The sequence below is a fragment of the Scheffersomyces coipomensis genome (assembly GCF_036884675.1).
Source record: "Scheffersomyces coipomensis strain NRRL Y-17651 chromosome Unknown DFJ63scaffold_3, whole genome shotgun sequence".
NCBI lineage: Eukaryota > Fungi > Ascomycota > Pichiomycetes > Serinales > Debaryomycetaceae > Scheffersomyces > Scheffersomyces coipomensis.
Window position 1 is genome coordinate 1,066,455 of NW_027042894.1, and position 22,960 is coordinate 1,089,414.

Below are 22,960 nucleotides of genomic sequence, written 5' to 3' on the forward strand. Positions count from 1 at the left end.
ATGATAACCATCATGTTTCTTTCAAATACGTCTTTGAATTCTAAACAGATTGTTTTACCCTGTAATCCACGAAGAATCAATTTCAATACCATTCGAATATATGGACTACGCATTCCAGTTCTCCCAAAGCTACATGGAAATCGTTACTTGTCCATAATCTCATAATCGAAAGCAACCATACATTATTTAGAAATAACTATAGTATTGAGCCAATCAACAACTTTTTCTACTTACGGATAATATCTTTTTTACTGATTTCAAAAGTCGTATCTGAATTGAAAGTCCACTGGTGTAGAAGGAAGATTCAAAGGAGACCATCCCAAAACCCAAGCATGATGCGAACGAAATGGAATTTGAATACTTCGAGTACCATTTGATGCAATCGCTTCAAGACATACAGCTTCTTCAGTTTTATTCATTATTGGTTGTGGGAAAATCAGAAAATGAAATACATTGCTGCAATCTAAATTTCCTTCAAAACTACCAAAAATGTTAAAAATTCCATACCAATAAATATTTTTAATTGAAGTAAGTCGTCTAATATTCCAAGAAAACATGATACTGTAACCAACAAACGTAACCTCTTCTAATAATTTCAATTCAGAAAACATCCAGAAATCGACGTCTCTTAGCATCAACTTCTTTATAACATCCTTATGATTTAATATAAAAAAATTAAAGTTATGCTTTGTAATCGCATCATAACATTCAACTCCAAGAGATGACAATTTTGGAAATCGAAGATCTGTAAACTTCTTTTGGGGTAATCTCACTTTATGACCTAAATGTAATTCTTCAAGATCTTCAGACAACCATCCGATCATAATCGGTATGTGGTGATTGGCATTTTTATAATAATATATCTCTTCCTCCTTTTCAGTAATATCAGAACAATCAATACTATTCACAATTATATCAGTATCAAATCTGAAACCAATACAGTTCAAATTTTTGAAATAACGTAATGGAGGCATCTTGAAAGGATCATCTTTCTGATATGGTACTATTTTGAAGATATAAATTTTGAATTTGAAACATCCTAATTGATTCAAGAAGTTTGCTTTTAATAATAAATCATCCATTGAAGTACCATCATCTTCAAGACCTAATTTGAATTGAAGAGTAACTGTCAATGGCTTAGAAGAATTAGAGAATTTGTGAACATTATCAAATAAGTACTGCAGTGATTGTTCATAATTTACTCCTTCTGCGTTGTGGTATAAGATATCTCCTTCAGTTGGAATGTCTGGAAAGATTAAATTTTCTTTATTATCATTGATTGTAGTGTCAACAAGCAACACAATATCTGAGATTTCATTAAATTTATCAGGTAATGGATCATTATTGACCTTCAACGGGTTTTGTATTGAGTATTCTTTAGCACATCTTTCTAGATGTATATTTCTAGAGAATATTGCTCCCTCGATCATAACAACTCTGGATATAGAAGTCAAACCAAAATGCCTACAAAAGATGAAAAAATTGGTGCTTTTATACCCAAATTATAAGACTACAACTCCTAAAATTTAAGCAGAAGAGACTAACATCAAATCTGAGTTTTTGCAACTTCAAATTTAAAAGTCTATTTCTTAGCATACGAAATAAAATTGATTAATTTTAACTAATATCTATAAATATCTACAAATAACACTAAATCATGGCATTATAGATGATATTCAGTGGACAATCTTTAATGAATATAATAAATTGTATAGTATTGTATGTATATAAAACAATTGGAGAATACAAGCCATACATAATCTGAGATTAATTTATTTTGTTTTGAGGTAATTATAAGAATAAAATAATTTATGAACTCGATTCTTCAAAATCGTATTCGAATTCAAAATCTACTGGATCGTCTGGAAAATCTGGAGGTCTCCATCTCAATATCGACTGATCGTACGAAGCAAGTGGCATTTCGACTGTCTTAATTCCATTTGATGACATACATTCAAGAAACTCTTTTAAAAGATTTTCTTTCATATTGGATAGAACCAGGTAATGGAACACTGACAATTTTTTATTTTTTATTACTTGCTTCTTAAAGTCGAATTCGCTAAAATTTAAACCATGCAAATAGACATTCTTAACCGAAGATATCTGTTGGAATAAATATGGTCTCATGATCCCAAAGTCAATTAAAATAATAGTATCTAATACTTTCATCCTAGGAAAACGCTTAAAAGTTTCAAGAAAACCTCTTATAGTCAATGTTTTGATTACGTCTTTATGATTGAGTATAAAAAAAACAAAGTTATGCAGAGTAATGGTATCATAACATTCTACACCAAGTGTAGTCAACTTTGGGAACCGGAGATTGATAGCATCCTTTTTAGGTAATCTTATTTTAAGACCTAAATGTAATTCTTCAAGATCTTCAGTTAACCACTCAATTGTAATTGGAATATGATGATTAACTGTTTTATAGAAATAATCTCTTTCCTTCTCGAATATATGATACAATTCAATATCGGTATTCATAATAATATCAGTGTCAAATCTGAATCCAATACACTTTAAATTTTTGAAATAATGTAATGGAGGCATCTTGAAAGGGTCAGGCTTCTGATGGGGAACTATTTTGAAGATATAGATTTTAAATTTGAAACATCCTAATTGATTTAAGTGGTTTGATTTTAATAATAAATCAGTCATTGAAGTACCATTATCTTCAAGACCTAATTTGAATTGAAGGGTAACAGTTAAAGGGTTTGATGAGTCAGAGAATTTGTGAGCATTATCAAATAAGTATTGCAGTGATTGTTCATAATTTACTCCTACTAAATTATGATGTAAAATATCTCCCTTAGTTGGAATGTCTGGAAAGATTACATTCTCTTTATTATCATTGATTGTGGTGTCAACAAGTAATATGATATTTGAAATTTCATTAAGTTTATCAGGTAACGGATCATTATTAGTTCTAGTAGGATCTTGGACTGGGAATTCAGCAGCATTTTGAGCCAAAAGGCTATTTGTAGAGAATATAGGTCCTTCAATCATTATGATACTTATATTAACTTAAAAGAAATATACAGAAGAGGGATAATTGATATTTATTATAGTCTATAATTTGGTTCTTTTAAATCAAATTTAAGCATACAATTTTCGCAGTTATGCGTTGCGAAAACTTCAACTTTTTGGTAGCAAGGGCTTAAGATGCGGCTGATCATTTAGTGAGACAACAATACATTTAAGAATATCCTTAAAGTTCGACCACCACAAGGCATACGGTTGTTGGAAATACATTCACATAGAATGGAATTGGCATATCGACCAGCTTTCGATAAAATGTTTATCGTACCGTAACAAATTGATTGAATACAACGGAAGCTTCAATATAATCCCTATGCCATTCACTGAAATTGAATTCAGCCTCCTGTTATACGATATAGATAACATTGAGCTAGTAAAACACTTTAAGGATAGATACTTAACAACAAGTTGAAGATGGAGCACCATTCATTCTAGCATCAAGAATGGATCCAATTTGACCTTCTGTAGTACTAGTAGTTCTATTTTGAAATTCTGTAAAGAAATCATCCTCTATATCATCTATGATTTCATCAAATAACTCTTGGATACCAGAACCAGTCTTTGCACTTGTATGATTATAACGAATATTTGTATTATTATGCGTATTGAAAGATATTATGAATTCATCTATTTTCTTTTGAATTTCAACTGTATCAACTTCTGTAGAAGATTCTATTAAATCGAATTTATTACCAATCAACCGTATGTTTATTACATCTTCCGCATTACTTGAACTATTCAATTGTAATTGATCAATCCAAAATTTTGCCGTTTTAAAAGTATCGTCAAAATTACTTAAATCAAAACAAACCAAGGCAACTTTAGCGTTTCTATAGTACATAGGAGTCAATGAGCGATATCTTTCCTGACCAGCAGTATCCCATATCTCCAATTTTAGTCGTCTTTGAGGATCCTTTTGTGAATGGTAAGTTTTGGTGATAAAGGCAGCCCCAATGGTATTTGTGGTTTGACTATCGAATTTATTGGTTATAAATCTATGAACCAATGCAGTCTTCCCCACTGATGATTCACCCAATATCACTAGTTTTAGATTGGGTAAGTCTTCAGCCATGGTATTAGACTCTTACTTTCAAACTTTAATATTATAATCTTATCAATCTATGTTGTTAATTACATTTCATCATCATCCTTATTTTCTTGAGTTATTAATTAACGAGATTTTCCTGTATACAAGCGGATGTCACTTCCCACGGAATTATTAACTGCAAAAATTAGGAAAGACAAAGGGAGATAAGCATAGTAGCATACTATTATGTATGGTATTACGTAGTAAGTATATATTACTAATTTATGATTAGCTAGAAAGTAATTTATGGAAATAAGCTGTAAATTGACTATAAGCGAATTATATTTATTGCCTTCAAATGGTGACTCAATACTAAATAATAACATTTGTCTAGACTATGACTAGTCACTAATACATACATGATTATAAATAATCACGTATGTGAAGGAGTTAAACTATGAGCAAATAAAACTAATTATCTATTATACTTCATACTTACATCATCATTGCATTTCGTATAGATACGGCTGCTTTTAATAATAGAAATAAAAAAAGAAATGAAAAAAGTAACGGGGTTTGGACGCTTCCACGTGACCAACTTAAAATCAAACCCCGTCATATATAAAGTTCAAAAAATATCCCCCCATCCAAATTTTTGATTAAACACAATTTATCAAATGGCATCAAAAACAATTTTATTTCTTAACTTCATCTTTATAGATCATTTGTTTATTTGTCATTTATCATATCGGATGAATGTGGTTTAATTATATTTAATTGGACTTATAAACCATTATATCATATCTTAACCTTAAATTTTCGAGGAGAAGTGTAGTCCATATATACACACACCCACATATCAATCATAGACTGTCGCATACACTTTCAACATGGATATTGAATCACAAACCAGCAAATCAAATAGAAAACATGCCAGTAGGGCGTGTTTGGAATGTCGAAAAAGACATTTCAAATGTGATAGTGTTGAACCTATCTGTGGTAGGTGTTCAAAATCAAATAGGGATTGTATTTATGTGGAGAGTCATAGAGGAGGATCTCGTAAAAAAGGGGTTTCTAAGAAAGCTCAAATAGTTATCACTGAAGGTCCACCGATTAACTCAGTTGATATTGAAGATTTCCCATTCATGAAAAATGTTAAAGACCTTCATTTGATTCAAAAGAAAGAAAGTCATGTAAGAGAAAATAAAAGAGCCATATCTGATGAAGATCAAGAAACTTTAGATCAATTATTTCAATTACCTTGTGCTAAGGAAACCAGTAGATGTAATGGATCAGATTGTCAAGCTAAGATGGCAGTTAATTTATTTAAAAATAGACATTCAGGTCCTTTATCACTTCAAGAAAAACAATTAATCAATAAATTAAGGAAAAAGATAAAGTTAGATCATAATATTGATGATCTTGATTGTATATTTGCCAACAAAGAAGAAATCAAACAACAACCAGAAAGTATAGAAGAACTTGTAAGCACATTAAAGATTCATACTCAAAGTAATTTTATGGATTTATCTTCGATTGATGCGGAAGATGTCATAAAGAAATATTATGAAAAATTCCATTGGTCTCATCCTTTATTACCACCTAAAAATGAAATTCATCAATATATAAATGATTCATCTATCCAATTTGAATTAATCCCAATCATGAAAGTGGTAACTGATGGTTATACCAAGACTATATTTTCCAAGAATATCGATTTAATCTCAGATAGAATCTCTCAATGTATAAAAGTGGTCAACGATAATGGATTCAATGATATAATCTCCATCCAATCCCTTATTTTAATCTCCATCATAGCTCATATTTCATCCCTTCATAAATTAAGTAAAACCATAAGACATTTATGTGTCATACTATTACGAAAATTAGAAGTGGATAATATAGATAAACCAGAATCCACCCCTCAATTCCAACTTGATTCCCCTATATCAGATAAATCAAGATTACCAATTTTACAATCGTCAAGATTAGGTGCCTTATCAGGTTTAAGTATTGCGGATAATGCTCGTAGATGTTTTTGGGAATTACATTTCTTTGATGTTATTATCGGATCCGCTGATGGTCGTACAGTTACTAAGATGGATGCTCTTTCAACAAATATCAATTATCCTAATATCCCTGATAGAGAATCATTTGATTATAAAAGTAGAGCGGAAGCTACTAAACTTGTTACAGAAGCAGTTAAGTTAAATATTGAAGTACTTGATAAATTACCTGTCGAGGCAACCTTAACTAGATTAAAAGCATCGGTATCTAATTTCGCTATGAAGCTAGAAAATCCAAAAATGTTTAATGCTCCATCTCTTGTTTCACTGAGTGGTAAAATCAATGAAGGTGTTCATCAAGCTATTTTGTTATTCAATTATGCTAAGATTTTCGTTCATCGTCCATTCTCATTCCTTTGGAAAATCAATTCACCTCAAAATCCAAAATGTGAAGGTGATACATCAGATGAAGAAGGAGGCAATACACCCACTCAATCTGAACTTGATTCTAGAGCAGTTATAGAAACTAGAAAGACAATTGAAGCTGCCATTTCAATCGTCCAAGCTCTTATAGATACTGATGCTACAAAAGTACTTGAAAGAACTCCTTTATTTGCTTGTGCATTAGCATTGGCTGCTTTGGTTTTCATCAGTGCTTATATTTGGGTGGAGAATAGTTTAAAAGGAAATGAAGAAACATTAAAGAAACATTTAACTTCCCAAGATCTTGATACATATTCGGAATATATTACGTTATCATTATCAGCAATTTATCCTATCTCAAATCATTGGATTCTTTCAGGAAAGTTGGCTAGACATATTAGAGAATCATTAGTTAGTATCAGACCTGAATTATATTCAAAATTAAAGGAAAACTTACCTCATATTGAAATCAAGATTGAGCAAGAATTAATAAAACCATCACCACCAGTCAGACATGTTACCGCCAAACAAAAGATCGAAGAAGTGGTTGGTGCAGCCATCCCTAGTGATGGACTGATAAAAAGCAGTGTATCATCATTTTCACCTGAAAGCTTTCCCAAGGGAGATTTATCACTTACTAATTCATCTGAATTGACCCTGGTAGCACCAGACTCAGACGGTGTCATAGCAGATAGAAAGGGTAGTATTCTTGAATATAGTAGTTTCTTTCAAAATAGTTTTGAAACTCAATTTGATCCGATGAATTATACGGGTCAATTATCACCTGTATCAGATACAGGATGTGATTGGATTGATAAAGCATTACAGGACTATTTTGAAGTCGATAATTTAGGGTTAGCAGGTTAGCTGAGGATTAAGGTAGTAGGATTTTAGTTGGGGTCTTATATATAGAAAACGTATACAGAATATACATAATTAATTATATGCTAATTATAACTTTGTAATTACAATGTAAATGCTGTGCCCTGATCTCTGCATTGTGATCTCAAATTTAGATCTGATAAAAATATTTTTTTCTTGGGAGACGATAAAATATTTCTATGCGGAGGAGGAGGAACCAGAAGAAAGAGGTTTATTTTGATTCAAACCACGGTTCATCAAACTTGTCTATACCGTTGAATTATATACCAACATGGCTGTCACCACTAGTTAGATTGCTGGGGTGATCGCTGGTAATAATCCTTTGGTTTATTCAGCCAGTGCTCCTTATACCATCTTTCTTTTCCCAGCTATATTCATTATCTGACTATGTCATATTGTTAATTATCCTTTAAAGAAATTGCAGCAACCTCGAGTTATTGCAGAGGTTATAACTGGGGTATTGTTAGGACCTTCTGTCATGGGTCACATTCCAAACTTTACCAATAATTGTTTCCTTGCTGCTTCTATTCCAGGTCTTACCTTATTTGCTAATATCGGTATCATTCTTTTCTTATTCATTATTGGTTTAGAAGTTGATATCACATTCATAAAACGTAATTTGAAAGTATCTTTAACAGTTGGTTTAATCATTATGGCAATTCCATTTGCATTAGGTTGTGGTATTGCTAAGGGGATTTATAAAACCTATGTGGAAGATGTTCCTGAAACCACACCTATCAAATTCACTACCTATATGGTTTTCATTGCTGTTGCCATGGGTATCACTGCTCTTCCAGTTTTGGCACGTATCTTAACTGAACTTAATTTGATTGGGGATAGAGTCGGTACTATCGTATTGGCTGCTGGTATCATGAATGATTTAACGGGATGGATCTTATTAGCATTAGTTGACATTTTAGCTAATGCTTCAGATGGGGTTAATACTGTGTATATCTTATTATTAACCTTAGGATGGTTCTTAGTATTATGTTATCCTATCAGGTTGACCTTAACATATGTGTTAAAGAGATACACTAATGACTTATCGACCGGTGAACCATCTCAAACTCTGATGATGATAATTTTAGTATTAGTATTTGTATCAGCTTTCTATACCGATATCATTGGAGTTCATCCTATTTCTGGAGCCTTCATGGCTGGGGTTATTATACCAAGAGATAATGGATAAGTGATTAGAATCACGGAGAAATTAGAAGATTTAGTGCATATTGTTTTAATTCCTCTTTATTTCGCTATTGCGGGTTTGAATGTCAATTTAGGTTTATTAGACCGTGGAATAGATTGGGCTTATACTATTGGAATCATCCTTTTAGCCATGACAGGTAAAATATTCGGTGGTTTCATCGCTGCTAAGTTTAATAAGTTATTATGGAGAGAATCATTAGCAGTAGGGGTATTAATGTCATGTAAGGGTATTGTTGAGATTGTTGTTTTAACCACTGGTTTAAATGCGGGAATTATTTCTCAAAAGGTATTTTCCATGTTTATTGTCATGGCTGTTGTTACTACATTTGCTACTACTCCATTAACATTATTGGTATATCCGATTTCATATCGTGAAAAGAGAGATAAATTCATTAAAGGTGAAATCAAATGGGATGGAACTCCTATTCATCAAAAAGCAAGCGAGGATGATGATTTATCTACTTCACTTATGAATGTGGATCAAACTCATCCAAAAACTTTATCACAATATAGTGTTGATGGATTATCGAAGTATAAAATCACTAAATTTGTTTTATATAATATTTTTATTTTATAAATTCCTTTATGCTGGTCAACACAATGCTACTGCTATTACTCCAACTTCTGATATGGTTAAAGATATGGTTGAAGCTCTTAATCCAAATTTTAATACAAGACTAGGAAGTGATCAATTGCTACCAATCCTCAACAAAACTTCAACTATTAATGAAATACAAGAACTTTATGACCTTGTGGCCAATACAACTTACTTAGAAACTGGAAATAATACAATTTATGATTGAAGTATAATGTGATTCCGTTTATCAAGCACATCAATTCAAGAATCACTGTTAAGATCTCTGCGGCTCAAAGTATATAAGCTAACAAGAGGACTAGATATAGTTAATACCCGTAAATTAATAAGGTTTAATATATGAAAGTTAATCGTAATTTCTTTAACTATGGGATCCTGCAATTCCGCGAGCGCAATCTCTCAAACCAGAAAAAAATAAAGATGATAAAAAAAATAATTATCACTGAATTATAATCACCAGTTTTGACATTCAATCATTCATCTATAAAAGATCTACATATTTGACTACTTGGCTTATATTACATTAATATTATGCATTAGATCCATATCTATAATGACTAAGAAAGTTGCTCTCGCAGTTATTGATTTACAAGAAGATTTCTTACCTTCACAAGGTTCATTGGCTATAGCTAATGGTAGAGACGTTATACCATTAATTAATGAACTAATAAGTAATAGAAAATACCATTGGAGTGCCATTGTGGCTACTCAAGATTGGCATCCCAAAGATCATACGTCATTTGCTTCTCAACATCAGGTTCCACCATTTTCAGAACTTGAATTCACTCATCCATTAGGTGAAATCGATACTAATACTAATCAAATTAAAATTCAAAAACAATTCGTCTGGCCCGATCATTGTGTTCAAGAATCTTCAGGGGCATGTCTTGATGCTCTGTTTCTCGGAAATTTCAATCTGATAGCTCCAAATATCCCTAAAGCTATAGTTAAAAAGGGGTATTTAACTGATAGGGAATATTATTCTTGCTTTCAAGATACTTGGGGGATACATAAAACTGAAATGACGGAATTCTTAAAGGAACATGGTATAACAGATGTTATATTCGTGGGATTAGCTTATGATTTCTGTGTAGTTAATTCCGCTATTGATTCAGCTAAGAATGGATTTAAAACTTATGTTTTAAAGAATTACTCAAAGAGTGTTTATCCTGATAAGGAAGCTGAAACTGATGCTATTTATAAAGCCAATGGAATTGAAATCATCACTGATGATTCCTTTTCAAGCATTTTCTGATTTATCAAGTCCAAGTCTTGCAAGTAAGTCTTTTTTCCTTTTATCAAGTATCCATTTTGATACTTGGTCATTATTTGGAACTTCAGATTCAAAATCGTATATAGTCTCGTCGGGATTCTGGTTAGTCCTGGCTTGTTTTTGTAATGTCTTAAGAATGAATGCCCCTTGTTTTGATTCGAAATCTAATAATGGATCATATGTAGATTGAGGATTGGTATCTTCAACTTGAACTTGGAAATCTTCTCCAAGATTTTTGGCTATTTGATTTATTAATGATATCTCTTCTTCTGATACTTTCTTATGAGTAGTTGTATTAATCTCATCGTACCATCCATAATATGATAAATCAATCCTGTCCAATCTTGATTTCATAGCTTTAACTTCTTCATCTTGAGCTTTTCTAGCACTGGTTTTGTCATTTCGTATCTTTTTCTGAGCTTCCAACGCTTGTTTCACATCAGGAAGTTCTTTGGCTCTACCAAAGTATCGATATCCTTTTACTTGTAATCCTGATGAGTCTGTTATACCTGCTTGGTTCATATTCTTTCCAAAATTGATATAATCATTTCCTCCTAATGACTTTATATGATACTCCCAAGCTCTTTTCTCTTTGAATAAACTATTTAAATCATCATTAATATCTCGTATCTGGTAATCATTGATAGATACATCTTGTATTCTAGTTAATTTGACGGATATTTCTGATATGACAGTAGATCGCCATTTCTCAGCTTGAGGTAATGAAGTCACAGATTGAACATATTTAGGACGTAAGTTGGGATTGGACTCTAGGATTCCTGCCTCTTTGTTCTTGTACGCCTGAAATCTATTCAAGGCTGATTGCGCCTTCTCTTTATTACGAGACATGTGTGGTTCTTCAATAGTTGATTTCTGTTTAACTCTGTTTATTGCAGTTAAAAAAATTGTAGCAGAGCATCTACCATTTCTCACTCACTAAAAAAAAATAGAGAGAGGTTGGCTCTCCCCCACTACAGGAGGCTACAGTTTAAAGATTTGATATTTTTACATAATTCATTTAATGCTATATATAATACACTTACATACCACGGAATTGGTTTCTAGAAGCAATTCTACGTCCTTCGAATCTTTGCTTGGTTCTTCCTTTATTATTATCCTTTTCAGAATCGTCATCATCGTTGTCATTAGACTTGAAATTAACTCTACGTTTTTCTTTCTTCTTAGGGACAAAGGTTAATTCAGCTTCACCCTTAGCATGACGACGTAAAACGGTATCATTTGATCTTCTATTACCCTTTTCGACTCTGTTATTCTTTTTAACTTGGGATGCAAATGATTCCACAGCTTTTTGTTGTGGACCATCTGATGATAAAACTTTCATTTCATTCATGAATTTCTTTGCATCTTCTTGTTCTTGTTTCTTACGACGTAATTTTTCCATTTCCTTTTGAACTCTCTTTCTCTTTTCTTCTTTAGCTTCTTCATCTTCTTCTTCTTCCTCTTCGGATTCAGATTCACTTTCTGACACCACATCATCACTGTCGACACCATTTAATCTTTCTTCTTCAGATTCTTCAGCGGCAGTTAATGCACGAGATCTGCCTGTGGTGATATCTTTAGTAGATTTAACAGGATTAAGTTGTTTATATTCATGAGATTGCTCATCAATGGCGAAATCTGGATTTTCAAATAATTCTTTGAAACGATCATCATTAACCACACTTTCAGCAGTATCAGCACCTTCTTTATCTTGTAATTTATTAGCCAAATCTTTATTGATTTTAACTTTGGTATTAGTAATAGTACCAGTAGATCTGATTCTTGATTCTCTTTCCTTTTCAAGTTTCTTTCTGATTTCTCTTTCTCTTTGATCTCTGTATGAATTAGGATTAGCAATCAAATTAACCTTTTCAAATAACTCAGTATCAATAAAGAAACCATGCATATATGAACGTAATACCTTTGATCCAATTAAATGGGTTAAATTTAACTTAACCACATCATCTCTAGTAATGAATCTATAATTAGAATAAACTGAATCAGATGGTTTTTCTTCAAGTTCTTCTGTAACATTATCAAGGAATGAACACCATCTTGGAGCAGGACCCAAGTTTGGAATATAATATGTATGCATTGGTATTCCTTCATTTGCCATGAAGAACATTCCTGAACCTTTAATATATTCAACATCATTTATATCCACACTTGGTTCCATTGATGCAAAAGGCTTACCGGTATTTCTATCCCAAATCTTAGCAATTCTTTTATCTGAGGTTAAAATTTTATTGGAATCTGATTCATTTTCATCAATCCAGATGATTTTCTTAATTTCAAATCCATAACCTTGATCTTTCACTAAAGATGGTTCTGAAGCTCTTAAATCATATATTAAACTCTTACCATTTGAAGTACCACATGCAAAGTTAAGACCATCATTTCTGAAAGCGGTGGCAGTGATTTGAATTGATTCATTAATTTGACTTCTAACATCTAATTTAGCAGCTCTTTGTCTACTTCTTGGATCCCAGAATTCAACCGTACCATCTTCTAAACCTGCAGCAGTTAATCCATGAACTGAATTTATACAAACTGAATTGACACCTTGATTAGTTTCTAGCACAAATGGATTTAAAAAACGACCTTGATCTAAGTTTAATCTGTATAATTCATTTCCAGCAGCACCAACTATTAAATCACATGACACTGAATTATAAGCTAAAGATCTACCAAACTTGGGTATTCTACTTCTATAATGAATACCACCCTTAGTTTGGAATTCTATAGATCTATCGTTTTGTAAATGAACAGACTTAGTCCAATCATCAGACATGATTACAAAATCAATATTCTCACAATCAGTATGTCTATCGAATTTTAAGGATAAATTGGCAAAATCATAAACATGAATTTGTGGTTTATAAGTACCAGTAGCCATAGCGAACTGACCATCTGGAGTTACTTTTATTTTATTAGAAGCTTCACTGAATTCAAAATCTTGAACTAATTCAATTCTATTTTGATATTCTAAATCATTCTTTAATGCCTTCTTTCTTTTCTTCGCTATCCAATCAGGCAATGAACGAGACACATTGGTACCCGATACCTGATAGATCGACACGTTCCCAGCGGTAGTTGACTTCAATACCATCTTCGTTTGAACTATTCTACAACTGATTTAACCTTATAGTCTTTGCTTGAAATAAAATCTAAATATTTTTTTTTTGATAGAGATGAGGGATGGTCTATTTTACAAAAATAAAAAATCGAAAAAATCAATCACGTGAAAATATCAAAAAATATTTAACAATGCTGCAAATTAAATATACAACTAAATCTTTCCAAATTGATCAACATGGATGCTTTGTTGTCTAGCTGAGTTGGTGGCATAATTCTGCTTTGTGGCATTAGCTCCCAAAGTGAAATTATCAGAGTTGATCACAGAAGATTCAGTGTTGGACAGATCTATCATGCTATTCTGTTTCTGATCTTCATAATTATTATGATATAAGTAATCATAATCATGAAGAAATATCTCCAAGTCAAGTTCATCATCACTAATGTTGTCTCCCAATTTATATTCAATCCATGTTTCAAATGTTGACTTATTATTAGGACAGAACGTTGAATAAAAGAACTGTAAACCACTGCGAACTAATGGATCATAAATTTTAGACAGACTTCGTGAATCAAGGTATCCTAACATATCATAAAACATGGATACGTATCTAAGATCTGAGTAGCAGACATCATTTGCAAAGTTGATTAAAGAAACCCAAACTAATGAATTACCAATTTCTTTAATCTCGATATTGACTATCATTTCAAATACACTTTTAACCAAATTACGAATTATTTGATTCATAACATCATTTTCATTATCTCTTTCAGCAAATATCAAAGCTGAAATCAAAGATGGGAATGATAATTCAATTAATTTGAAAATGACACTATATCTTGCAGTACCAGGAGTATACTGGTTGATAGAGGCAAGTGATTTTATCTCATCTTCGAGAATCCAAAGTGTCATTTTAAGATTATGAATCAAACAAACTTGAAGTGTACCATAAGAATTGGAAGATCCATTATTAATTGGTGATAACATTAACTTGGTCTTAGAAACTGGTGGAAGTTTCAAAGGTTTGAAATAATCTAAAATGATATTTGGAAAATCAATACTCTCATACACACTTGAAAGACTAAGAGATATGATAAAATTAAGATAAAGAACTGTAGTACCAAGTGAGATTTTTGAATTCAATTTATTGAAACTGGTATAAAACTTCAATCTATCATCTTGATCTTTACTGATATCTCTCAAGTAGAACAAGAGACTATCTGATCCATTATTCCAAATTAAATAGTCTTGGTTTATACCTTGATCTAAAACTTCTAATACAAATTGGAAACATTTCTCTAACTTTTGCGTATCATCATTGGACTTTACATAATCAAGGAAGTCCCCTTTCATAGATTCATTACCCATTTCAAAAAGTAACAGATAATCTGATGATGGATACTTTGAGATGAAAGTTTCGTATGTAGTAGATTTGACAATCTTGATCAATTTTAAATTAGATTCACTTAATTGAGGGACGAATTTACTCTCAATGGTTGTAATATGTTTAAACACTTGAGTATACTCATGAAGTAACAACATGATTTCTTTATCAAATTCACAATCCATGAGTTCTAAAAGCTTAACTAAGACCAGAAACAAGTTATCATTGTCAACCTTATTATTGGTGATCATGATATCTAATTCGATAGATAATTTATCTAACTCATAAGAAAGTGTAAATATCGTATCAACGATTAAACAACTGATAGTGTAGATCTTCTCAAATTCAAAGTAGTCAAAATTATTAAGAATTTCTTCAATATATGATAAATTACTCTTTTTAATCCCCTTCACCGTTGGTGAAAGATGGCTTGACATGAACAATATATTGATTTTATGTTCTCTGAATATGGCACTGACTTTGGAACTTTGGATCTTACAATACTTAAATAATAAGACAGCTAAATGGCATAATAATTTCAGTGTAATTTCAAACTCTTGTGTTTTAACCGACACCACAATAGCATTTATTAAAAAGGGAACAAGTTCTGAATCGACAATATGAGGTCCAAATGATTTATCTAACTTGAGTAATCTATAAACCAGGTAACAGACATTGTCAATAGATTCCATGTTCTTAGCAACATAGATCGTATTGGTCGACAACCTTTGAAGTTGAGTATTAAGATTTCCAATGACGGATGCATACGACAGATCCTTATCCATAAGTTCAACCTCTCCCATCATGGTTTCCATTGTTGATTGATGATGGCTCTGATATGATTGATATGATTATGTGATGTATAACTATAAAATAGTGGAAATCAAGGAGAAATGTGGTAAAAATTTAAATTGTGTTGTAAAAATGATAAGTCACCAATTGCTGTGTGGTGGAAAAGGATACAGCGTACATTTCCGTTTTTGGAAATCCATAAAGATTGTTGCAAAAAATCAATCCATAAAATCAATTTCATCATTTAAAAATTGAATCTTTCACAAACATGAAACTTACATGTGATAATTATGGTTTGATTTGGTTTGTCTAAATCTATTAGTTCTATTTGAATTCAATTAATAAATCTAGATACAACGCCTTGAATCTAGCCTTCTCTATATGATCAGCCAAAAGCATGATGATGCGAGTGAATGCGGACGTCTTTCAAACTCAAATTCAATGGTTGTCAAGTAGGTATTCATTTATCTAAAAAAGACCCTCTAGAGACGTGAACTAAATTTTACTTTATTGATTCACAAAATTGATTTGAAAATGTGGATATATATCCCCCTTCCCCGATAAGTATTTAAGCATTAAAAAAGAAATTATTACTATGATTTTAAGGATATGACGATGCATAAAACTGCTTGTTAAACACGTAATGATAAGAATGAGTAATTCCAATCCAACTAATTCATGTCATAAATAAGTATAGAAATGAAGGGATTTATTCTGGTTTATTCTTCGTTTTCTTTTCTTTGTCCTTTGTATAGTTCATACGCTGGTAGATATGATAGATTATAGTTATACACTTGAGGGAGCTTATAATAAAACATCAAGAGAACCGGTCAAGGGTCAGATCCCAACTCATGAAGAAGTTAGTTCAAGACCATTACATAGTTGGTCAGCTACAGATTCGATAACAGGTGGTTTTCAAAGTTCAAGTGAAAGTTTCACAAGCATAAATGAATCATTTATAAGTCTAGGAGGCAAAAATAATAAATCACATCCTGGCTCACCATTATCGGTAAATAGATCCACCTATGGTGAACCTTTCATAGACTTGGATAAGGTGACAGAGTATTCTGTGATATTTCAGAGAAGATTAAGTGAGAATTCAAGTATAATGCACAAACTGACTACAAAATTAGTGGAATCTGATTCACTTGTCAGTCTTCCCCACAATCATATAAATCATTCATTCATAAAACCAAGTGAAGTTATGACCAGTAACGACAATAGTTCAGATGTTACTTATGGAATTAAGGAAATAACAAACTCCATCGATCCTTATACAACGTTAAAAGTGGGGGTAATCGCCCCTAATAATAGTCTAATTACATCAGTATCAAATGCAACGGTATCCAAAGCAGAGCTGGACTTGTCTGAGAATACGTTACAAGATAAGAATAAAAAAAAAGTCAATCAAACAAACTCTACATTCACTTAAAAGGAGGTTCCAATGTTCAAACAAAGGTAATTAATAAAAAAAAACGATATATGTTATTATACGATTATACGATTTAAATCTAATTTAATTGACTTTTTAAGTTTGCAAGTTGCTTGAAAACAGCAGATTTTGCAGTACCACCTGTAGCATCTCTTCTTTCAACACTAGTTTCAAAATTGAAAACTTCTTTAACATCATCACCAAATCTAGCATCAATTTCTTGGAATTGTTGTAAACTTAATTTATCAATTCCTGATAATTTTAACTCTTCAGCAGTTCTAACGCAATCACCAGAAATATGATGAGTTTCTCTGAAAGGTACACCTTTTCTAACTAAATAATCAGCTAAATCAGTAGCTAACATATCCATAGTTAAAGAACTTTCCATTCTTTCTTTATTAATATTTAAAGTAGAAATAACACCGGTAGCAATTAAAATAGAATGTTCAACAGTAGTTAAAGCATCAAAAAGTGGTTCTTTATCTTCTTGCATATCTTTATTATAAGTCGATGGAATAGATTTAATAGACATTAAGAAACCTGATAAAGAACCATAAACACGACCAGATTTACCTCTTAATAATTCTAAAGAATCTGGATTCTTCTTTTGAGGCATTAATGATGAACCAGTTGAATAAGCATCAGATAATTTCACAAATCCAAATTCAGCAGTTGAATAAATGATTAAATCTTCAGAGAAACGAGAAATATGATTCATAAATAAAGTAGCCCAGAATAAAGTTTCAACCACGAAATCACGATCACTGACAGCTGTAAGAGAGTTACCAATAACAGAGTTGAATCCTAAACCTTCAGCTAAATATTCTCTATCAATACCATATGGATGACCAGCTAAGGCACCGGCACCTAATGGGGATTTATTAACTCTTTCTAAGACTTGCTTTAATCTGTTGTAATCTTCAGTGAAGTATGTAGCATATGAAGATAACCAATGAGACCATCTGATTGGTTGGGCTCTTTGTAAATGAGTGTAACCTGGCATTAAGACATCGATTTCACTTTCAGCTCTCTTCAAGATAGTTTCAATAAAAGTAGCTAAGAAAGCTAACAATTGAGTTAAATTTTCACGAACATATATTCTCATATCGGTAGCCACTTGATCATTTCTGGATCTACCAGTATGAACTTTACCTGCAATATGTTTACCAATAATTTCTCCTAATCTTCTTTCATTAGCAGTATGAATATCTTCATCACCAGCCTTTTCCACAAAGCTGTCAGTTTCCCATTCCTTTTGGATTTCTAATAAACCTCTGTGGATTTCTTTAAGTTCTTCTGAATTAATTAAACCAAGTTTATTCAAACCTTCAGTATAAACTTTAGTACCAGTTAAATCGGCTTGATACATCTTTTTATCATATGGTAAAGAAGCATTATATAAATCCATCAATGGATCTGAGGCTCCGGTGAATCTACCACCCCATAATCTATTTTCAGCTGGTTTTTCGGCGGACATGGTTAACTGATATTGGTTATATTGGTTATAGTGAAATATTTGAAAAATGTGGCCAGAAAGAAATTTCAACATCAATTTATAATTTTTGGAGAAGAAATGATTCATCACCGCGCTTAATGAAAAAATTTTATCGAGATTACCTAATTGGGCGAATTAATGCACCATGTTCTCTCTAATTAATTTTTTGACTCATAAATGTATATATTAGCGGTTTAAAAGAATATAAACAATTTACATTATTATATACATACATCTAAATGTTTTATCATATCTACGAACGGTAAACTTGTTGTTATCGATTATGGCTTACATCTACCTGTGAATCTTGGGTATAATGAACAGTCTCTAACGGTAAATCTGTCACATAACCAAGCTAAGATTCTTTCAGTACCTAAACCGTAACCACCATGTGGACAAGTACCATATTTTCTTTGATCAGTAAACCAATAGTATGAATCTAAGTCTAATTTTTCTCTCTTAAGACCTGCGATTAATTCTTCATAATCCCAAGTTCTCATAGAACCACCAGTGATTTCACCAACGTTTGGCATTAAAACATCAACTGATTCAGTAACTCTTGGATCATCAGCACATTTTTGCATATAGAAAGATTTAATTTCAACTGGGAAACGTATTAATAAAATTGGAACTCCAATGGTATCAGTCATTTTACGTTCAGCAGCTTCAGCAATATCATCACCGAATTTGAATGGTTCACCATCTTCGTTTGGAATACCATGTTCGTTTAACCAATCTAAAGCATGAATATATTCCATTCTTTTGAATGGCATTTGTGGAGGTTGGAAATCTGGGTTTAATTGTTTGATTAATGGACCAGCAATTGGATCTTCAAGGACGTATTGAACGGTTTTAGTGATAAGACGTTCAAGATGAGATAAAAGATCATCAAATTCTATAAATGCCAATTCACTTTCAATATGAGTATATTCTGATAAATGTCTTCTAGTATGAGATTTTTCAGCTCTGAAGGATTCTTGAACACAGAAAACATCACCTAAAGCAGGTAAACAAGTTTCTAAGTATAATTGAGATGACTGAGTTAAATAAGCTTCTTCACCATAATAATCCATTTTGAATAAAGTAGAACCACCTTCAACTTGAGTTTGAACCATACATGGTGGAGTAACTTCTAAAAGACCTTCTTCATAGAAAAATCTTCTAATTGATTTTAATAAAGTAGCACGGACTTTCATGACGGCAGATAAAGTTTCACCTCTTAAGGCTAAATGACGTTGATCTAATAATAAAGATGGATCAGCGTTTTCTTGAACTTTGTTGGTAAATGATTCATCACCAGCTGGGGCTAAACCAATGATTTCATAATAATCAGCTTTTAATTCAACTCCACCTGGAGCTGATTTACCTTCTGGTAGTTTGTTGATAACACCTTTTATGATCACAGTTGATTCTAAAGTTAATTCTTGAGTTGATCTAGCTTTAGCTAAATCTCCACCTAAGACAGCTTGAACAAAACCAGTACCATCTCTTAAAGTAATAAAGGCAACTCCTTTTTGTAATCTTAAACGATGGATCCAACCTTGAACAGAAACTCTAGTATCTAAGTTTTCTTGAATAGTTCTTAATTTAATCTTTTGAGCTTTTGGTAATGATGAATCTTCTTCAATCTTGATTAAATCTAATTCAGCAAGTTTTGCAGCATTTTCAGATTCCTTTTTCTTTTGGTCTTCTTCTAATTTGGCTTGCTTTTCAGCTTTCTTCTTAAGACCTTCAGCACCTTTCTTAGCTTTTTTTAAAGCGGATGCAGAAATTTCACTATAACCAAATTCTTCTGATTCTTCTAATTGTTTGTAGATAAGTACTTTAGCTTCTGGTTGTATATATAAAGCATAAGCAGGAGTTTGGAATGGTTGTGATTCAGTTCCAACCACGTCGGAACCATCAACACCACTCTTTTCGTTGACGTAGACTGTTGACATTGTATAATTGATTTAGTATAAAGAATCACTTGATATATCAATCTGATCTCTTATGACTCTTTTGAAAAACCTCAATCCTGTTACAACACATTTTTTTTTTCGTCTGTAAGTGTACTCAAATATTTGGGACGCTAAGTAAAATTGATACCAATCCTTAAACTGTAAATATCCCAACGACGACCAAAAAAAAAACTTTTTGCAGTTTTTAGACAAATTTAAATCTGACTCAATTTAGAGATATTGAAAAAGAGAAGATTGAGTGGTATATTATAGGTAATATCGAATTACATCAACACAATGGCTTTACATTCCACTTTAGCAGCTTTATCATTGGCTACTGTCTCTGATGAAAATGCTTTACCAACCAAAACTGTGATTTTCAAACCAAAAACTGCCAAAACTGCCGTTCCAGTCCCTGTCGTAGTCTTTGCCTTACATTCAACTCAAACTCCATCTGGAGCTATTGCTAAGGCTGCAGGTGTCAAAGAACCAAGATTGGCTAAAGATGATTTAATTCAAGAATTCTTTAACGTTAGTTCCCAAGAAGTTTCCATTGCTCATTTTGATAAAAGTTTAGCTGGAAAGATTAAGATTGTTCTTGATCAAAAGATCGCATCGGCTAATGATGATGAAATCTTAGAAATTTCAACTGTGTCAGAAAAGGCTCAACTTACTGCCGGTCAAATCAAAGGGTTCTTGAAACAAACTGGGATTGAATTGATTGAAACTGATTTTTCAGCTGAAGTTGTAAAGGAAGCATCACCAGCTCCAGCTGGTGATTCTAAAAAGGATCAATTGAAAAAGGAAAAAGAAGCTGCCAAATTAGAAGATGCTAAATTAATTGGTATCACTGTTGATAAGGCTAAAGATTTTTCAAATTGGTATTCTCAAGTTGTAGTCAAGGGGGAAATGCTTGACTATTATGATGTTTCTGGTTGTTATATTTTAAGACCAAACTCTTATGCTGTATGGGAAGAAATTCAAGATTGGTTCAATATTGAAATTAAAAAATTAGGAGTTCAAAACTCTTATTTCCCAATGTTCGTTTCTGCTAAGGTTTTAGAAAAGGAAAAAGATCATATTGAAGGTTTTGCTCCTGAAGTTGCTTGGGTTACTAGAGCTGGTAGTTCTGAATTAGACGAACATATTGCTATTAGACCAACTTCTGAAACTGTTATGTATCCATACTATGCCAAATGGATTAGATCCCATAGAGATTTACCATTGAAATTAAATCAATGGAATTCTGTTGTTAGATGGGAATTTAAACATCCTCAACCATTTTTAAGAACAAGAGAATTCTTATGGCAAGAAGGTCATACTGCTCATTTAACCAAAGATGAAGCTACTACTGAAGTTACTCAAATCTTAGACTTATATGCTAGAATTTATGAAGAATTATTGGCTGTTCCAGTTGTCAAAGGTAAAAAAACTGAAAATGAAAAATTCGCTGGTGGTGATTATACTACTACTGTTGAAGGTTTTATTGCTGCTACTGGTAGAGGTATTCAAGGTGCTACTTCTCATCATTTAGGTCAAAACTTCTCCAAGATGTTCAATATTGCTGTAGAAAACCCAGATGGTTCTGATAAACCAAAGGTTTTCGCTTATCAAAATTCTTGGGGTTTATCTACTAGAGTCATTGGTGTTATGGTTATGACTCATTCTGATAATAAAGGTTTAGTCTTACCACCAAGAGTTGCTCAAACTCAAGCTGTGGTAATCCCAGTTGGTGTCACTAAGAACTCCAGTGAAGCAGATAGAACTGCTATCAATGGTGGTGCTGCTGACATTGAAAAGAGATTGAAACATGCTGGTATCAGAGCTACTTCTGATTTCAGAGACATATACACTTCTGGTTGGAAATTCGCTGATTGGGAATTAAAGGGTACTCCATTACGTTTAGAATTCGGTCCAAAAGATTTAGCCCAAGAGCAAGTTACTGCCGTAAGACGTGACAATAATCAAAAATACACTGTTAAATTAGGTGAATTAGAATCAAGAATTGCTGAAATATTACAAGAAATGCAAGTTGGATTATTAGAAAAAGCTCGTAAAGATTTCGACACTCATCGTGTTATTGTTGAAGATTGGAAAGATTTCGTTCCAACCTTAAACGCTAAGAACGTTATACTTGCTCCATGGTGTGGTGATGCTGATTGTGAAGATGAAATTAAAGATGCTTCTTCCAAAAAAGATGATGGAGAAGATGAAGACGTTGATGAAAAGGCTCCATCTATGGGTGCTAAATCATTGTGTATTCCAGACGCACAACCAGCTTTAAAAGCTGATCAAAAATGTGTCAGATGTGATAAGAAAGCTGTCACTTACTGTATGTTCGGTAGATCTTACTGATTTTGTAGATAGTTTAATTTTTGTTTAGAATAAAG

The 22,960-nt window shown here is 32.3% G+C and overlaps 13 protein-coding genes across 13 annotated transcripts; 6 read left to right on the forward strand and 7 right to left on the reverse strand. All coding sequences in view use genetic code 12, as the record gives it.

Moving 5' to 3' along the window:
* Positions 1-257: 257 nt before the first annotated feature.
* Positions 258-3,006, reverse strand: DFJ63DRAFT_334882 (uncharacterized protein; the record flags this gene model as incomplete). Its single annotated transcript, XM_064908117.1, has 3 exons — positions 258-1,390; positions 1,818-1,979; positions 2,292-3,006. 3 exons carry the CDS (start codon positions 3,004-3,006, stop codon positions 258-260), a joined length of 2,010 nt encoding a protein of 669 aa, XP_064762670.1.
* Positions 3,007-3,221: 215 nt separating this feature from the next.
* Positions 3,222-4,534, reverse strand: YPT53 (Rab family GTPase). The gene has a single exon (XM_064903260.1). The coding sequence runs from the start codon at positions 4,109-4,111 to the stop codon at positions 3,437-3,439; it is 675 nt and encodes a 224-aa protein (XP_064762671.1). The 5' UTR covers positions 4,112-4,534; the 3' UTR covers positions 3,222-3,436.
* On the forward strand, positions 4,534-7,450 carry ZCF2 (Zcf2p). The gene has a single exon (XM_064903254.1). It carries the CDS (start codon positions 4,957-4,959, stop codon positions 7,360-7,362), a length of 2,406 nt encoding a protein of 801 aa, XP_064762672.1. The 5' UTR covers positions 4,534-4,956; the 3' UTR covers positions 7,363-7,450.
* Positions 7,451-7,855: 405 nt separating this feature from the next.
* On the forward strand, positions 7,856-8,566 carry DFJ63DRAFT_312666 (Cation/H+ exchanger; the record flags this gene model as incomplete). The annotated part of the gene is made up of 1 exon (XM_064906016.1): positions 7,856-8,566. One exon carries the CDS (start codon positions 7,856-7,858, stop codon positions 8,564-8,566), a length of 711 nt encoding a protein of 236 aa, XP_064762673.1.
* Positions 8,567-8,713: 147 nt separating this feature from the next.
* On the forward strand, positions 8,714-9,160 carry DFJ63DRAFT_312667 (cation:proton antiporter; the record flags this gene model as incomplete). The annotated part of the gene is made up of 1 exon (XM_064906017.1): positions 8,714-9,160. The coding sequence occupies one exon, from the start codon at positions 8,714-8,716 to the stop codon at positions 9,158-9,160; it is 447 nt and encodes a 148-aa protein (XP_064762674.1).
* A 571-nt stretch (positions 9,161-9,731) lies between these two features.
* PNC1 (nicotinamidase) lies at positions 9,732-10,433 on the forward strand (the record flags this gene model as incomplete). The annotated part of the gene is made up of 1 exon (XM_064904912.1): positions 9,732-10,433. One exon carries the CDS (start codon positions 9,732-9,734, stop codon positions 10,431-10,433), a length of 702 nt encoding a protein of 233 aa, XP_064762675.1.
* A 276-nt stretch (positions 10,434-10,709) lies between these two features.
* On the reverse strand, positions 10,710-11,297 carry ISY1 (Isy1p; the record flags this gene model as incomplete). Its single annotated transcript, XM_064904612.1, has 1 exon — positions 10,710-11,297. A coding segment is annotated over one exon (588 nt), but the record flags the coding sequence as incomplete, so codon positions are not given.
* A 98-nt stretch (positions 11,298-11,395) lies between these two features.
* ENP2 (ribosome biosynthesis protein) lies at positions 11,396-13,650 on the reverse strand. The gene has a single exon (XM_064903253.1). The coding sequence runs from the start codon at positions 13,558-13,560 to the stop codon at positions 11,491-11,493; it is 2,070 nt and encodes a 689-aa protein (XP_064762677.1). The 5' UTR covers positions 13,561-13,650; the 3' UTR covers positions 11,396-11,490.
* A 90-nt stretch (positions 13,651-13,740) lies between these two features.
* DFJ63DRAFT_334888 (uncharacterized protein) lies at positions 13,741-15,726 on the reverse strand (the record flags this gene model as incomplete). The annotated part of the gene is made up of 1 exon (XM_064908118.1): positions 13,741-15,726. The coding sequence occupies one exon, from the start codon at positions 15,724-15,726 to the stop codon at positions 13,741-13,743; it is 1,986 nt and encodes a 661-aa protein (XP_064762678.1).
* A 374-nt stretch (positions 15,727-16,100) lies between these two features.
* DFJ63DRAFT_114876 (uncharacterized protein) lies at positions 16,101-17,174 on the forward strand. The gene has a single exon (XM_064903252.1). It carries the CDS (start codon positions 16,476-16,478, stop codon positions 17,133-17,135), a length of 660 nt encoding a protein of 219 aa, XP_064762679.1. The 5' UTR covers positions 16,101-16,475; the 3' UTR covers positions 17,136-17,174.
* Positions 17,175-17,214: 40 nt separating this feature from the next.
* Positions 17,215-18,612, reverse strand: ARG4 (argininosuccinate lyase; the record flags this gene model as incomplete). The annotated part of the gene is made up of 1 exon (XM_064908119.1): positions 17,215-18,612. One exon carries the CDS (start codon positions 18,610-18,612, stop codon positions 17,215-17,217), a length of 1,398 nt encoding a protein of 465 aa, XP_064762680.1.
* Positions 18,613-18,785: 173 nt separating this feature from the next.
* DED81 (asparagine--tRNA ligase) lies at positions 18,786-20,056 on the reverse strand. Its single transcript, XM_064906945.1, has one exon. It carries the CDS (start codon positions 19,824-19,826, stop codon positions 18,912-18,914), a length of 915 nt encoding a protein of 304 aa, XP_064762681.1. The 5' UTR covers positions 19,827-20,056; the 3' UTR covers positions 18,786-18,911.
* An 811-nt stretch (positions 20,057-20,867) lies between these two features.
* On the forward strand, positions 20,868-22,925 carry DFJ63DRAFT_286460 (proline--tRNA ligase; the record flags this gene model as incomplete). The annotated part of the gene is made up of 1 exon (XM_064904973.1): positions 20,868-22,925. One exon carries the CDS (start codon positions 20,868-20,870, stop codon positions 22,923-22,925), a length of 2,058 nt encoding a protein of 685 aa, XP_064762682.1.
* Between the last annotated feature and the right edge of the window lie 35 nt (positions 22,926-22,960).